A 14,960-nucleotide genomic window follows, 5' to 3' on the forward strand; every position below is an offset into this window, starting at 1 on the left:
GTCCAATCAACACTCGAGTTAGACTTGTGGTTGTTGTAGTTCTAATGTTCTTCCAGTATGCAATGTGCAGGGGTTTGTTTCAACCCAAAACTAACAAAAGGAATGCAAATAATTAACTGATCATGGTCTTCAATTTAGACATCAATAAGTTGAATCAGTAGTAGAGCTTTGCTTGAAGAAGTCCAGGGCAAACGTGTGTACTGTCGGTCACACATACCAAAAGATATGGAAGCATTAGACTACACATTAGAACGTGCAGTTTACTCATTTGGGGAGACAAGTTTTATTGAGTCTTACAGGATAAACTCAACAATGGCCTTGTTCAGTTTGAATCATTCAAATCACATTAAAGAGATATTCCCACTCAAATAATCAGTGTATAAGCAGGTTTTCAAACACACAATTCCCATCAATTTAATAATGCAATATGAGAAAGGTGGTGCAATCTCACAGTAGTGATTTGTAAAGCCACCAGTAGGCCTCACCAAAAATGAGAACGTTGAAATCCTTCAAAACACCCACATGGTATAATAACGTCAAAACCTAAAATGTAACTTGTCTGTATAAATCGATCGTTGCATTATTAGTAGCCAAATTATTCCTCATATAGGCCATGTGACGGTGTGGATATGGTAGTTGTTCTCCCAAAAATATTGTTTAAGTCAGCAAAGAAAACTTCACACATGGAGAGAGAAAATGGCAAAGGCCAGATAAGGAAGCCTTAGCATATCAGCATCAGAAGTGCAGCAATCACATTGAACCAACAGTCAAGAGCAGTCAGAGTTTAAAAAAAGTAAATCAAATCCCATTCACCCATCTAAACTAGCCCAATCAGAACCCGACAGTACAAAAAGCTAAATGAAGTGAAAATAAACCTTTATACATCTTATACTGAACATTTTGTGAAAATAATCTCTTTTGAAAGTTGTTATTTAACTAATATCAGTGTTTTACAGATCGAGCCAAATAAACAATAATTCAACAGCAATTATCCCCAGCACTGTGAAAGCAAAAATTACAGAGGAAAGGGTAAATAAAAACAAAAATGCTTAACTGCCTCCATCAAAAAGTCAAAGGTCACTCAAGACACATGGTAGCAACCATTAGTCATGGTTATTTCACAAAAATTGGAACGATACCATAAGTGACTCATCACAGCGCTTCAGCAGATATAAACATTTGTACAATCTTTAGAAAATTAACTTAGAATAGAGATTCAACAACACATTCTTCGCAATAGTCAATTTCACAAATACCTCTCATATTTCTGTATGTGTTTATCCTCTCAGTAAAATCTCCTGTTTCTTTCCTGGCGCTTCTGAAATACTACAGCCCCTACAACACCACAAACTACAATTCCCAGTAGAGCACATAGCAGAAGCAGGAAGACCTTCCAGCCAGTAAGAGGCGTGCTTCGGAAGTTACCAGTAGGATCATCAATGTTGTCTGTGAAAGAGAAAAATGAAAGAATGATCACGGTTAACTCTAACAAGCCTACTCACCTACCATACATGATCTACAGTAAGATGACAAATATCTGACTGTGGTCAAATAGAATGCAAGCTTTATTGTCTATTAGATTAGAACGGAAATGGGGTTTTCTTTATCAAATAAATCTACCTACCTTTGGGGGACTTCAGCAGGCTGACGCTTGGCTCAATCTTGGTCCAGTCCAGACTGTCCTCATCAGGTGTGTGTTCCACCATCAGCTGGTACATCTTCATAGAGATGATGTCGTGGTTATCTGTAACATGAGAAATGTGTTAGCATAAATCCCAATAGACTTCAGATGTACAACTGACAACGCCGGACTATGAAACGACAAACAAGTCATTGGTTCAATCTGTGTGTACTCTTCTGCACAGTGAAATGAAATAAATAAAGAAATAACTGAATCAAGGTCAGTCATTATCTTTCTCAATGTGCAGTTCTTACCTTTGTGTTCTAGAAACCTACATTTATTTAGACTTACATCTCGAAAGATTCAGTCTCTACACCCTGACCCAACCTACCAGAGATCCCCTGTAGCAATTATCAGTCTCCACAACCTGACCCAACCTACCAGAGATCCCCTGTAGCAATTATCAGTCTCCACAACCTGACCCAACCTACCAGAGATCCCCTGTAGCAAGAATCAGTCTCTACAACCTGACCCAACCTACCAGAGATCCCCTGTAGCAATTATCCGTCTCCACAACCTGACCCAACCTACCAGAGATCCCCTGTAGCAAGAATCAGTCTCTACAACCTGAACCAACCTACCAGAGATCCCCTGTAGCAAGAATCAGTCTCTACAACCTGACCCAACCTACCAGAGATCCTCTGTAGCAATAATCAGTCTCTACAACCTGACCCAACCTACAAGAGATCCCCTGTAGCAAGAATCAGTCTCTACACCCTGACCCAACCTACCAGAGATCCCCTGTAGCAATAATCAGTCTCTACAACCTGACCCAACCTACCAGAGATCCCCTGTAGCAAGAATCAGTCTCTACAACCTGACCCAACTTACCAGAGATCCCCTGTAGCAAGAATCAGTGTCTACACCCTGACCCAACCTACCAGAGATCCCCTGTAGCAAGAATCAGTCTCTACACCCTGACCCAACCTACCAGAGATCCCCTGTAGCAATAATCAGTCTCTACACCCTGACCCAACCTACCAGAGATCCCCTGTAGCAAGAATCAGTCTCTACAACCTGACCCAACCTACCAGAGATCCCCTGTAGCAATAATCAGTCTCTACAACCTGACCCAACCTACCAGAGAGATCTCCCGTAGCAGCAGAAGCCCCAAAGTAGTACCCCGTGGGGAGGCGGACACCCCCGATGTCAATGCACTCTTTCCATTCATTCTTATCATCAATGTCAATCATCACCTGTAGAGATCAGAATGGTGCCATTGTTTAAATAGAATTGTAACATGTCGAACACGTAACAGGTAGTCCATAACATTGAAATTCACCAATTTCATAACACAAGAATCCAGTTTCCCAGACAAAGACTAAACATAGTCCTGGACCAAAGAGAATTCTCCAAGGAGCCATCTCCATTAAGCATGCCTTTCAATACAGGACTAGGTTCAGCCTCATCTATGTTTAGGAAACCGATCCAAGATGTCTGAACTAGAGTAATTTATATAATAAAAATAAAAAAAGGGATTCCTACCGTGAGTCTACCCTTGGAGTAACGGATGGCCAGATAGGTGTCATGGTCTTTGTTCCTGATCTCAGAAGAGCAGCCTCCCAGTTCAGAGGTACGTCCATCATTCCCATGGTCATAGGGCAGAGAACCATTATTCACAATGGCATAGATGTAAGGGAAGGAACGCTAGTGTGGGGAAACAAGGGATGTAAGGACAGAAAACTGGGGAAAAAAATGTTTGTTATAGACATCGTCAATCAATTATTTGATCCGAATCCTGACTCAGTTACCACACACGTTCATTGTGTTACAAAAAAAGTCCTTCTCAGAAAGCAAAAAAAATAAATAAAAAATTCATGACAAAATAACAAAGAAACTCAAAAGAAAATACTTCACATTAAAATCCATCCATCACAATGACATGAAACGCAGGACAATAATGATAAATGTAGCTGCGTCAACTCACGTCAGCCGCCTCATCGTTATGGTAGGTGTCTATAAAAAGGGCGAGGCCGTGGAACTTGGCATTGCTGCCAAACACAGACCCTGTAAAGGGAAGAATCACGTCAAGTCAACCAGCCAGATCGTTGCACTTACATCCATCCCATGGAGATCATTGCGGAAGGTATCCACAAATAAAGCCAGGCCAACAAAATGATCTTGGTTTCCAAAGACTGGGCCTGAATGGAAGGCAAAGAGGCGAGATATGATGAGCACATGACTGAGACATGAAGTGCTTACGGCAAATGCAACCCAGTGCTACCACATCACATTGTCTACTAATTTGATTGCCAAAGCTTTGTAATGGAATGAGGAAGTGGTTGATGACAAGGATGTTATTTTGGCAAGATGATACATTACCTGGATGAAGTCTCTCCTTCGTGTACCAGATGGCGATGCCGTCACCATGGAGATTCTTCTTCCCCGACCCGTGGATCTTGTACTGCACGTGCATCTCCCAGTCTTTCAGATAAACAGGCTGCACAGTGAAAGCAAAATGACATTGGATCATCAATTCAACCATCAATTGGACCTTTTCAGTTCAAAATGTAGATATTCTCCAATCAAGCTATAATGGATTTGGGAGTGGACTATTGTTTGTGTATCTGTCTGTAATGCCTAACAGAATACATTTAATAGAAGCGAGTTCCTTACTCACCACTGTGTTCCATATGGATCCCTGTCTACTTCTCTCATCAGGTGTCAGGCGCACATAGGAGCTGGTGACTAGTGTGCTCCCCCAGAAGTCCCACTGACTGGACGGGCTGCTTCCAACACCTGTACAACATGTTGATGAAGAGTCAAGCAGCATTTCAGGGACACGTGAGAGAAGAACGTGAATAATTCCGTTGTGCATCAATGACTCATTGCCACCCTTAGCCCAGCTCTCAAGAACTCAAGGGGGGCAATGTAACGCAATGGAATTGTAGTCATGAATAAGAATAACCCTTAGCCCAGCTCTCAAGAACTCAAGGGGGGCAATGTAACGCAATGGAATTGTAGTCATGAATAAGAATAACCCTTAGCCCAGCTCTCAAGAACTCAAGGGGGGGCAATGTAACGCAATGGAATTGTAGTCATGAATAAGAATAACCCTTAGCCCAGCTCTCAAGAACTCAAGGGGGGCAATGTAACGCAATGGAATTGTAGTCATGAATAAGAATAACCCTTAGCCCAGCTCTCAAGAACTCAAGGGGGGCAATGGAATTGTAGTCATGAATAAGAATAACCCTTAGCCCAGCTCTCAAGAACTCAAGGGGGGCAATGTAACGCAATGGAATTGTAGTCATGAATAAGAATAACCCTTAGCCCAGGAATTGTAGTCATGAATAAGAATAACCCTTAGCCCAGGAATTGTAGTCATGAATAAGAATAACCCTTAGCCCAGGAATTGTAGTCATGAATAAGAATAACCCTTAGCCCAGGAATTGTAGTCATGAATAAGAATAACCCTTAGCCCAGGAATTGTAGTCATGAATAAGAATAACCCTTAGCCCAGGAATTGTAGTCATGAATAAGAATAACCCTTAGCCCAGGAATTGTAGTCATGAATAAGAATAACCCTTAGCCCAGGAATTGTAGTCATGAATAAGAATAACCCTTAGCCCAGGAATTGTAGTCATGAATAAGAATAACCCTTAGCCCAGGAATTGTAGTCATGAATAAGAATAACCCTTAGCCCAGGAATTGTAGTCATGAATAAGAATAACCCTTAGCCCAGGAATTGTAGTCATGAATAAGAATAACCCTTAGCCCAGGAATTGTAGTCATGAATAAGAATAACCCTTAGCCCAGGAATTGTAGTCATGAATAAGAATAACCCTTAGCCCAGGAATTGTAGTCATGAATAAGAATAACCCTTAGCCCAGCGGACTAAAAATAGTTGAGTCGGCTACCCCAAGCCTAGCCAAAGCTGTACTTTTAAGGAGCCTGTCGTTGCTCCTCAAAGTCCAAGGACCGTATGTTATCTTCAGAGGTAGACCGACTCTGGCAGCCAAATATTCCATCTAAATGTGATTCGATTCTCGACAGCAATACGGTTCTAGAAACATAAAGGCCCTTTACTTTCATATCACATCAAAATAATGCAAAAAATATCCACACTGTTTTAATCTGTTTTAACCTGCTTAATCACAGTTTTTCGGCGAAAGCAAACGGTCCTATTATCTGAGGATAGCACCATAGTAAACAAACACTGACAAGCATATTTCAACCCTCCAGGCACGACACAAAACGCAGAAATAAAGATATAATTCATGCCTTACCTATGACGAGCTTCTTTTGTTGGCACTCCAATGTCCCATAAACATCACAAATGGTCCTTTTGTTTGATTCATTCCGTCGATATACAGTGCCTTGCGAAAGTATTCGGCCCCCTTGAACTTTGCGACCTTTTGCCACATTTCAGGCTTCAAACATAAAGATATAAAACTGTATTTTTTTGTGAAGAATCAACAACAAGTGGGACACAATCATGAAGTGGAACGACATTTATTGGATATTTCAAACTTTTTTAATAAATCAAAAACTGAATGCAGCCAAGAGGCCCATGATCACTCTGGATGAACTGCAGAGATCTACAGCTGAGGTGGGAGACTGTCCATAGGACAACAATCAGTCGTAAAATGCACAAATCTGGCCTTTATGGAAGAGTGGCAAAAAGAAAGCCATTTCTTAAAGATATCCATAAAAAGTGTTGTTTAAAGTTTGCCACAAGCCACCTGGGAGACACACCAAACATGTGGAAGAAGGTGCTCTGGTCAGATGAAACCAAAATTGAACTTTTTGGCAACATTGCAAAACGTTATGTTTGGCGTAAAAGCAACACAGCTGAACACACCATCCCCACTGTCAAACATGGTGGTGGCAGCATCATGGTTTGGGCCTGCTTTTCTTCAGCAGGGACAGGGAAGATGGATAAAATTGATGGGAAGATGGATGGAGCCAAATACAGGACTATTCTGGAAGAAAACCTGATGGAGTCTGCAAAAGACCTGAGACTGGGACAGAGATTTGTCTTCCAACAAGACAATGATCCAAAACATAAAGCAAAATCTACAATGGAATGGTTCAAAAATAAACATATCCAGGTGTTAGAATGGCCAAGTCAAAGTCCAGACCTGAATCCAATCGAGAATCTGTGGAAAGAACTGAAAACTGCTGTTCACAAATGCTCTCCATCCAACCTCACTGAGCTCGAGCTGTTTTGCAAGGAGGAATGGGAAAAAAATTCAGTCTCTCGATGTGCAAAACTGATAGAGACATACCCCAAGCGACTTACAGCTGTAATCGCAGCAAAAGGTGGCGCTACAAAGTATTAACTTAAGGGGGCTGAATAATTTTGCACGCCCAATTTTTCAGTTTTTGATTTGTTAAAAAAGTTTGAAATATCCAATAAATGTCATTCCACTTCATGATTGTGTCCCACTTGTTGTTGATTCTTCACAAAAAAATACAGTTTTATATCTTTATGTTTGAAGCCTAAAATGTGGCAAAAGGTCGCAAAGTTCAAGGGGGCCGAATACTTTCGCAAGGCACTGTATATCCAAAATGTCAATTTATTTGGCGCGTTTGATCCAGAAAAACACAGGTTCCAACTTGAGCAACGTGACTACAAAATATCTCAAAAGTTAACTGTAAACTTTTTCAAAACATTTCAAACTACTTTTGTAATACATCTTTAGGTATTTTTTTTAATCGTAAATAATCAATAAAATTGAAGACGGGATGATCTGTGTTCAATACAGGAGGAAAACAAACTGTAGCTAGCTTTCACGCGCTTCTAACAAGAGTCCTCTTCACTCTAACCTCGTTCTGAACAGTGTTACTTCTTCATTACACAAAAGAAAAACCTCAACCAATTTCTAAAGACTGTTGACGTCCAGGAAGCGGTAGGAACTGCAAGAAGGTCCCTTATAAATCTGGATTTCCAATGAAAACCCATTGAAAAGAGAGTGACCTCAAAAAAAATAAAATCTAAATGGTTTGTCTTCGGTTTTTCGCCTGCCAAATAAGTTCTGTTATACTCACAGACATGATTCAAACAGTTTTAGAAACTTCAGAGTGTCTCTAACCAATACTACTAATATGCATATATTAGCATCTGGGACAGAGTAGCAGGCAGTTTACTCTGGGCACCTTATTCATCCAAGCTACTCAATACTGTGGCTAGTGATACATTCTTTACATACATTTTTCCATTATTAAAGTGGCTGGAGTTGAGTCAGTATGTTGGCAGCAGCCACTCAATGTTAGTGGTGGCTGTTTAACAGTCTGATGGCCTTGAGATAGAAGCTGTTTTTCAGTCTCTCGGTCCCTGCTTTGATGCACCTGTACTGACCTCGCCTTCTGGATGATAGTGGGGTGAACAGGCAGTGGCTCGGGTGGTTGTTGTCCTTGATGATCTTTATGGCTTTCCTGTGACATCAGGTGGTGTAGGTGTCCTGGAGGGCAGGTAGTTTGCCCCCGGTGATGCGTTGTGTAGACCTCACTACCCTCTGGAGCGTCTCACGGTTGTGGGCGGAGCAGTTGCCATATCAGGCAGTGGTACAGCCCGACAGGATGCTCTCGATTGTGCATCTGTAGAAGTTTGTGAGTGCTTTTGGTGACAAGCCGAATTGAGGCGCTGCTGCGCCTTCTTCACCACGCTGTCTGTGTGGGTGGACCAATTCAGTTCGTCCATGATGTGTACGCCGAGGAACTTAAAACTTACTACCCACTCCACTACTGTCCCGTTGATGTGGATAGGAGGGTTCTCCCTCTGCTGTTTCCTGAAGTCCATCTCCTTAGTTTTGTTGACGTTGAGTGTGAGGTTATTTTCCTGACAACACACTCCGAGGGACCTCAACTCCTCCCTGTAGGCCGTCTCGTCGTTGTTGGTAATCAAGCCTACCACTGTAGTGTCGTCCGCAAACTTGATGATTGAGTTGGAGGCGTGCATGGCCACGCAGTCGTGGGTGAACAGGGAGAACAGGAGGGCTCAGAACGCACCCTTGTGGGGCCCCAGTGTTGAGGATCAGTGGGGTGGAGATGTTACCTACCCACACCACCTAGGGGCGGCCCGTCAGGAAGTCCAGTACCCGGGGTCGAGACCCAGGGTCTTGAGCTTGATGACGAGTTTGGAGGGTACTATGGTGTTAAATGCTGAGCTGTAGTCGATGAACAGCATTCTCATGAAAACCCATTTCATGAAGCTCTCGACGAACAGTTCTTGTGCTGATGTTGCTTCCAGAGGCAGTTTGGAACTCGGTAGTGAGTGTTGCAACCGAGGACACAGTTCGCGGCTGAGTTGTTGTTGCGTTTAGACGTTTTCACTTCAAAATAACAGCACTTACAGTTGACCGGGGAAGCTCTAGCAAGGCAGAGATTTGACGAACTGACTTTTTGGAAAGGTGGCATCCTATGACAGTGCCACGTTGAAAGTCACTGAGCTCTTCAGTAAGGCCATTCTACTGCCAATGTTTGTCTATGGAGATCGCATGGCTGTGTGATCGATTTTATACACCCTGGCTGAAATAGCCAAATCCACTATTTTTGTAAACTCGGCAATAAAAAATACGTCCTCTCACTGTCAACTGCGTTTATTTTCAGCAAACTTAACATGTAAATATTTGTATGAACATAAGATTCAACAACAGACATAAACTGAACAAGTTCCACAGACATATGACTAACAGAAATGGAATAATGTGTCCTTGAACAAAGGGGGGGTCAAAATCAAAAGTAACAGTTCGATGATGCTGTGACACACCGCCCCAGACCATGACGGACCCTCCACCTCCAAATCAATCCCGCTCCAGAGTATAGGCCTCGGTGTAATGCTCATTCCTTCAACGATAAATGCGAAACCGACCATCACCCTTGATGAGACAAAACCGTGACTCGTCAGTGAAGGGCACTTTTTGCCAGTCCTGTTTGGTCCAGCGAAAGTGGGTTTGTGCCCATAGGCGACGTTGTTGCCGGTGATGTCTGGTGTGGATCTGCCTTACAACAGGCCTAAAAGCCCTTAGTCCAGCCTCTCTCAGCCTATTGTGGACCGTCTGAGTGCTGATGGAGGGATTGTGCGTTCCTGGTGTAACTCAGGCAGTTGTTGTTGCAATCCTGTACCTGTCCCACAGATGTGATGTTCAGATGTACCAATCCTGTGCAGGTGTTGTCTGCCACTGCGAGGACGATCCTGTCTCCCTGTAGCGCTGTCTTAGGCGTCTCACAGTACGGACATTGCAATGTATTGCCCTGGCCACATCTACAGTCCTTTATGACTCCTTGCAGCATGCCTAAGGCACGTTCATGTAGATGAGCAGGGACCCTGGGCATCTTTCTTGTGGTGTTTCAGTAGAAAGGCCTAAGTTTTCATAACTGTGACCTTAATTGCCTACCGTCCACCGTTCCACAGGTGCATGTTCATTAATTGTTTATGGTTCATTGAACAAGCATGGGGAAACAGTGTTTAAACCTTTTACAATGAAGATCTGTGAAGTTATTTGGATTTTTATGAATTATCTTTGAAAGACAGGGTGTTGAAAAAGTTACGTTTCTGTTTTTTTTGCTGAGTTTATATATAGTGTTCTTCTATTGGTCCACGTTTAATCCAGGAGGGAGGCAGGGGTGCTCCAATACAGTGGGCTAGATGGAGTAATGCACCGTAATGTTGGGAACCCCCGAAAACCCCCACAGACACCGGAGGGGATGGCTGCAGTTTTACGGGCTCCTAACCAATTGTGCTATTTTGCGTTTCTATGTTTCTACTACCGTCTCTTATGGCCGAAAAGCACTTCTGGATATCAAAACAGCGATTACTCACCTCGAACTGGACTAAGATTATTTTCTTTAATGAGTCTGACGCGAAGGATATACAGCTGCTCCTGGACCAAATTCATGTAATTCGCATGAAGAGAAGATGGAGATACAGGGGCAGCAGATCAAGGTGACTTGTGAGAATTTGTTGGCGAGTGGGTAACCTGCCTCTACCATCCGTCCTACTGGCCAAAGTGCAATCACAGGAGAATAAACAGGATGAGCTCCGTTTGAGACTATCCTACCAATGGGACATTAATAAAAACTGTAACATCTTATGTTTCACCGAGTCAATTGGCTGGGTTTTCCATCGGCAAGACAGAACAGCTGATTCCAGTAAAACTAATCTCTATTTGTCAAAAACAGCTGGTTTTGCTCGCCTTAGGTAGAGTACCTCATGATAAGCTGTAGACCACACTGTCTATATTTTTCGTAGCTGTCTACTTACCACCACAAACCGATGCTGGGACTAAGACCGCACTCAACGAGGTGTATACGGCCATAAGTAAACAACAAAATGCTCATCCAGAAGCGGCGCTCCTAGTGGCCGGGGACTTTAATGCAGGTTAACTTGAATCCATTTGACCCAATTCCTTTCCCTCAATGTGAGCAAGACAAAATGAGCTGATCACCGACTACAAGAAAAGAAGAGCCAAACAGGCCCCCATTTAACATTGACGGGGCTGAAGTGGAGCGGGTTGATCTATCATGGTCCAAACTAGAGGTTGACCGATTAATCGGAATGGCCGATTAATTAGGGCCGATTTCAAGTTTTCATAACAATCGGAAATCGGTATTTTTGGTATTTTACATCTGACCGTAAGGCCAAGTCATACATAGATAGGACCCAGATTGCAATTCCCATGGCTTCCACTAGATGTCAACAGTCTTTAGAAAGGGTTTCAGGCTTTTTTTAAAAAAAATTAGCAAGTAGTTGGAAGAACTACAATGTGTCTCATTAGAAAAGTAGTCTTGTTGGCTCGTGAATGAGGTGCGCGCTCTTCGTTATTTATCTTCCCTATTGAACATACTATTCTCAGTCTTAAATATTATCGTTTATTTAGATATTAGAGTACCTGAGGATTAATTAGAAACATCGTTTGACTTGTTTGGACGTACTTTACCGGTAACTTTTTGGATTTGTTTGTATGCATGTTGAACGAGTGGATTACAGAGATCAATGGCACCAACTAAACTGACTTTTTTGGATATAAAGGACCTAATCAAACAAAACGACCATTCATTGTGTAGCTGGGACCCTTGGGATTACAAACAGAGGAAGATCTTCAAAGGTAAGTGATTTATTTAATCGCTATTTGTGATTTTGTGATGCCTGTGCTGGTTGCACTGTCCTCAGATAATCGCATGGTATGCTTTTGCCGTAAAGCCTTTTTGAAATCTGACAACGCGGTTGGATTAACAAGAAGTTAAGCTTTTAAATGATGTATGACACTTGTATTTTCATGAATGTTTAAATTAATATTACGATTTTCTTGTATTTTGCGCTCTGCAATTTCACCGGATGTTGTCATAGCTGTCCCGCTAGCAGTTCATGCGCCAAAAGAGGTTAACAGCATCTACCCCTAAGCCATAAGACTGCTGAACAATTAATGAAATGGCTACACAGACTATTACAGCAACTCACCGTTTATTATCCATGCAGTCACTTTACCCCTACCTACATGTACATATTACCTCAATTACCTCGACTAACCTGTTACCGGCACATTGACTCGGTACCGGTACCCACTGCACATAGCCTCCTTATTGTTATTTTATTGTGTTACCTTTTTGACTTTTGTTTATGCAGTAAGTCTTTTCTCTTATTAAAACTGCATTGTAGGTTAAGGGCTTGTAAGTAAGCATTTCACAGTAAGGTCTACACCGGTCATATTTGGCACATTTGATTTGCAACAGAAGAAGAGGCAGGGGCAACAATGGTAGCTAGCTATAACTAGTAAACACCGGTAGTGTCCTTCGCCCCCAGCCTGTCGGGAACTGTTAATGACGGGTGTGCGAAAGACACTGTGCTAGCTTAGCCAGCTAGTCCTGAGGAGGAGTCCGGTACACAGCAGGCGGGGGCGACACCACAGATAGAACAATGAGACAGATATTTTACCGGATGTATAAATGTGAAGCATCCAGTTCACGTTTCCTCTCACGACCAAATATGGTGGTGAGAGGAAGCCCAGTGGCCAGCAGTGGGACAAGATAGAGAGAGATGGATTTTGGACGACATTCTGCTAATTTTGTCGTTTATTAAACATCTCTCTCAATACAGTTTCTGCTTCCAAAACTAAAATCTGTTATGAACAGAGTGGACAGATTTTTGTAGACTTGTCCCTTTGCCATGGTTATAAAAAAATGATTGTTAGAATGAGTGCAAGAGCGAATTGAGTTACTGCGCACTTCCCCTAATGGAAATATGCTAAATACATGCTAAAAACATGCAAATACATGCTAAAAACATGCTAAAAACATGCAAGCTCGTCACTGTGATTCATTTTGCTCAAATTGAAAACAACAACAGGCTGTTGTCTATCTTGGGTTAGTTATACAAAAAATATTTAGCAACACTGTGTGTTAGCTAGCTAACTAGCACACTGTGCTACTAGTACACAGTGTCACCCCCGCCTCCCACCTGCTGTGTACCAGAGTAGCTAGCGGGCACAGTTCTCGGGTACACAACAGGCGGGGAAAACACTGTGTGCTAGCATGCTAGTTAGTGTTCATGAAGGAACCAATGGGATGCTCGAGGGGTGCGTTCCTGCAGATACAGGTACGCCCCGAATTGCAGGCTGCAGTTGCACACTATTTTACTGAGTTACAGTTCATATAAGAAAACCAGTCAATGTAAATAAATTCATTAGGCCCTAATCTATGGATTTCACATGATAGGAATACAGATGTGTCTGTTGGTCACAAATACCTTAAAAAAAATTAAAGTAGGGGTGTGGATCAGAAAACCAGTCAGTGTCTGGTGTGACCACCATTTGCCTCGTGCAACGTGACAATTGCACTCCCTTGAGACGTCTGTGGCATTGTGTTTTGTGACAAAACTGCCAATTAGAGGGACCCTTTCCTGTCCCCAGCACAAAGGTGCATCGGTGTAATGACCATGCTGTTAAACCAGTTTATTGATATGTCACACCTGTCAGGTGGATGAATTATCTTGGCCAAGGAAAAATACAAATTAACTGGGATGTAAACAAATGTGTGCAATATATATATATTTTTAGAAATAAGCTTTTTGTGCGTGTGGATCATTTCTGGGTTATTTTATTTAAGTTCGTGAAACCAACACTTTACATGATGCGTTTATATTTTTGTTCAGCCCTTAGCAGCTAACGTTTCTAACAAGATAACAGTTGCTAGCTAACTTAGCTGTCGATTTCACATGCCGTTAGCATACTTACCCTGGTACGGTTTCATGAGCGAATGCTCCCGCTTTAAGTGCTCTGCATTGCCGTCTGTTATATCGCATTGCACTAGAGTAAAGTGAAGTAATAGGAAAAGCAGTGGCCTGCTGATAAATGTACAAAAACCTCTCATTTTGCTCACTCGGCCTATGAAAGACACCATGGATCCTGGATAATCATGTTCCTGATCCGGGTAGGAAACAGCAACCCCCACTAGAAGCGTTCCTACGTTACTTCTCAAGAAGTTTTTTTTGCTTTTGTTGAAATTACCTTCTATATGGGAATTATATTTTCATTGTTACCTTTCAAAGTTCAAAAACATTATTTTTTTGTTTGATTATCGCTTTCAATGTTGTATGGAACATTGTTATAGTTGCTAAAAACGTACTATTGCCAATCATAGACGAGCACATAGTTAAAGCCATCGAAAACGAACAATCAGGGGCTCGTCTATAGTCGAAACGTTCGAAGTATGCAAATGTTCACAACTTTGCAAATGGCGCCACTGAGGTTTCTCTCTTTCTCCACTAGATGGTGCCATTACATCAGTTTATGATTATTTGAAGCGTACCTGACTTCCTGCTGTGACGGCCCACCACAAGGTCTCGCCCAAGGTTGGGTAGTAACTGACTACATGTAATCAATTACAGTTACAAAAAAAATACGTGTTGGATTACTTTTAAATTCAGAAAGGATGTTTGCAAAAAATATATCCTAACACCTTTCTGTTTTCTCAGTGACATTCAGTTCAATATTGATAAAACACGCAAGTTTAAGTTTGAGCCACCTGAACAAATCTAATCACAAGTCAAATAAAGCACTCTGATGACACACCAAATCCGTTTTATGGATCCCTTTTGTCACTTCTAGACAAAAGATATAGAAGACATCTTGAGACATCTTAGAAATAATAAGACGTTTCAAGGCTCTATAAATATTATTTCTATGGTTCAGGTGTTTACTTACTTTGTCTTATAGTGATTTGGCAATCACTTACTCATTTCTAGGACAAACTTGAGAAAACAACCGTTGAAAACAGTTGAACATATTTACTTACAGAAAACCTAATCAACACTTGCAGCAAACCTCTGATGTTCAAGGAC

At 42.0% G+C, this 14,960-nt stretch overlaps 1 protein-coding gene across 2 annotated transcripts; it reads right to left on the reverse strand.

The window, feature by feature from the left end:
- Positions 1–240: 240 nt before the first annotated feature.
- Positions 241–14,343, reverse strand: LOC139391072 (vesicular integral-membrane protein VIP36-like). Of its 2 annotated transcripts, none has more exons than XM_071138569.1 (8): positions 13,855–14,331; positions 4,302–4,420; positions 4,004–4,121; positions 3,740–3,822; positions 3,167–3,328; positions 2,763–2,877; positions 1,625–1,744; positions 241–1,446 (listed from the first exon to the last, which is right to left on the reverse strand). In XM_071138569.1, the coding sequence occupies exons 1-8, from the start codon at positions 14,018–14,020 to the stop codon at positions 1,286–1,288; spliced, it is 1,044 nt and encodes a 347-aa protein (XP_070994670.1). In that variant the 5' UTR covers positions 14,021–14,331; the 3' UTR covers positions 241–1,285. The 2 variants fall into 2 exon arrangements, with proteins under 2 accessions (XP_070994670.1, XP_070994671.1); XM_071138570.1 differs by lacking the exon at positions 3,740–3,822 and adding an exon at positions 3,609–3,688 and having other exon boundaries at positions 250–1,446; positions 13,855–14,343.
- Positions 14,344–14,960: the final 617 nt, after the last annotated feature.

Source organism: Oncorhynchus clarkii, chromosome 31 (genome assembly GCF_045791955.1).
Source record: "Oncorhynchus clarkii lewisi isolate Uvic-CL-2024 chromosome 31, UVic_Ocla_1.0, whole genome shotgun sequence".
Taxonomy (NCBI): Eukaryota; Metazoa; Chordata; class Actinopteri; order Salmoniformes; family Salmonidae; genus Oncorhynchus; species Oncorhynchus clarkii.

Coding starts and splice junctions, on each gene's coding strand:
- LOC139391072 (XM_071138569.1), bottom strand. CDS start 14,020: ATGGTGTCTTTCATAGGCCGAGTGAGCAAAATGAGAGGTTTTTGTACA. Junction 1,745..2,762: donor TGCTACGGGAGATCTCTCTG/GTAGGTTGGGTC, acceptor CTCATGTTACAG/ATAACCACGACATCATCTCT. Junction 1,447..1,624: donor CCTGCTGAAGTCCCCCAAAG/GTAGGTAGATTT, acceptor TCTCTTTCACAG/ACAACATTGATGATCCTACT.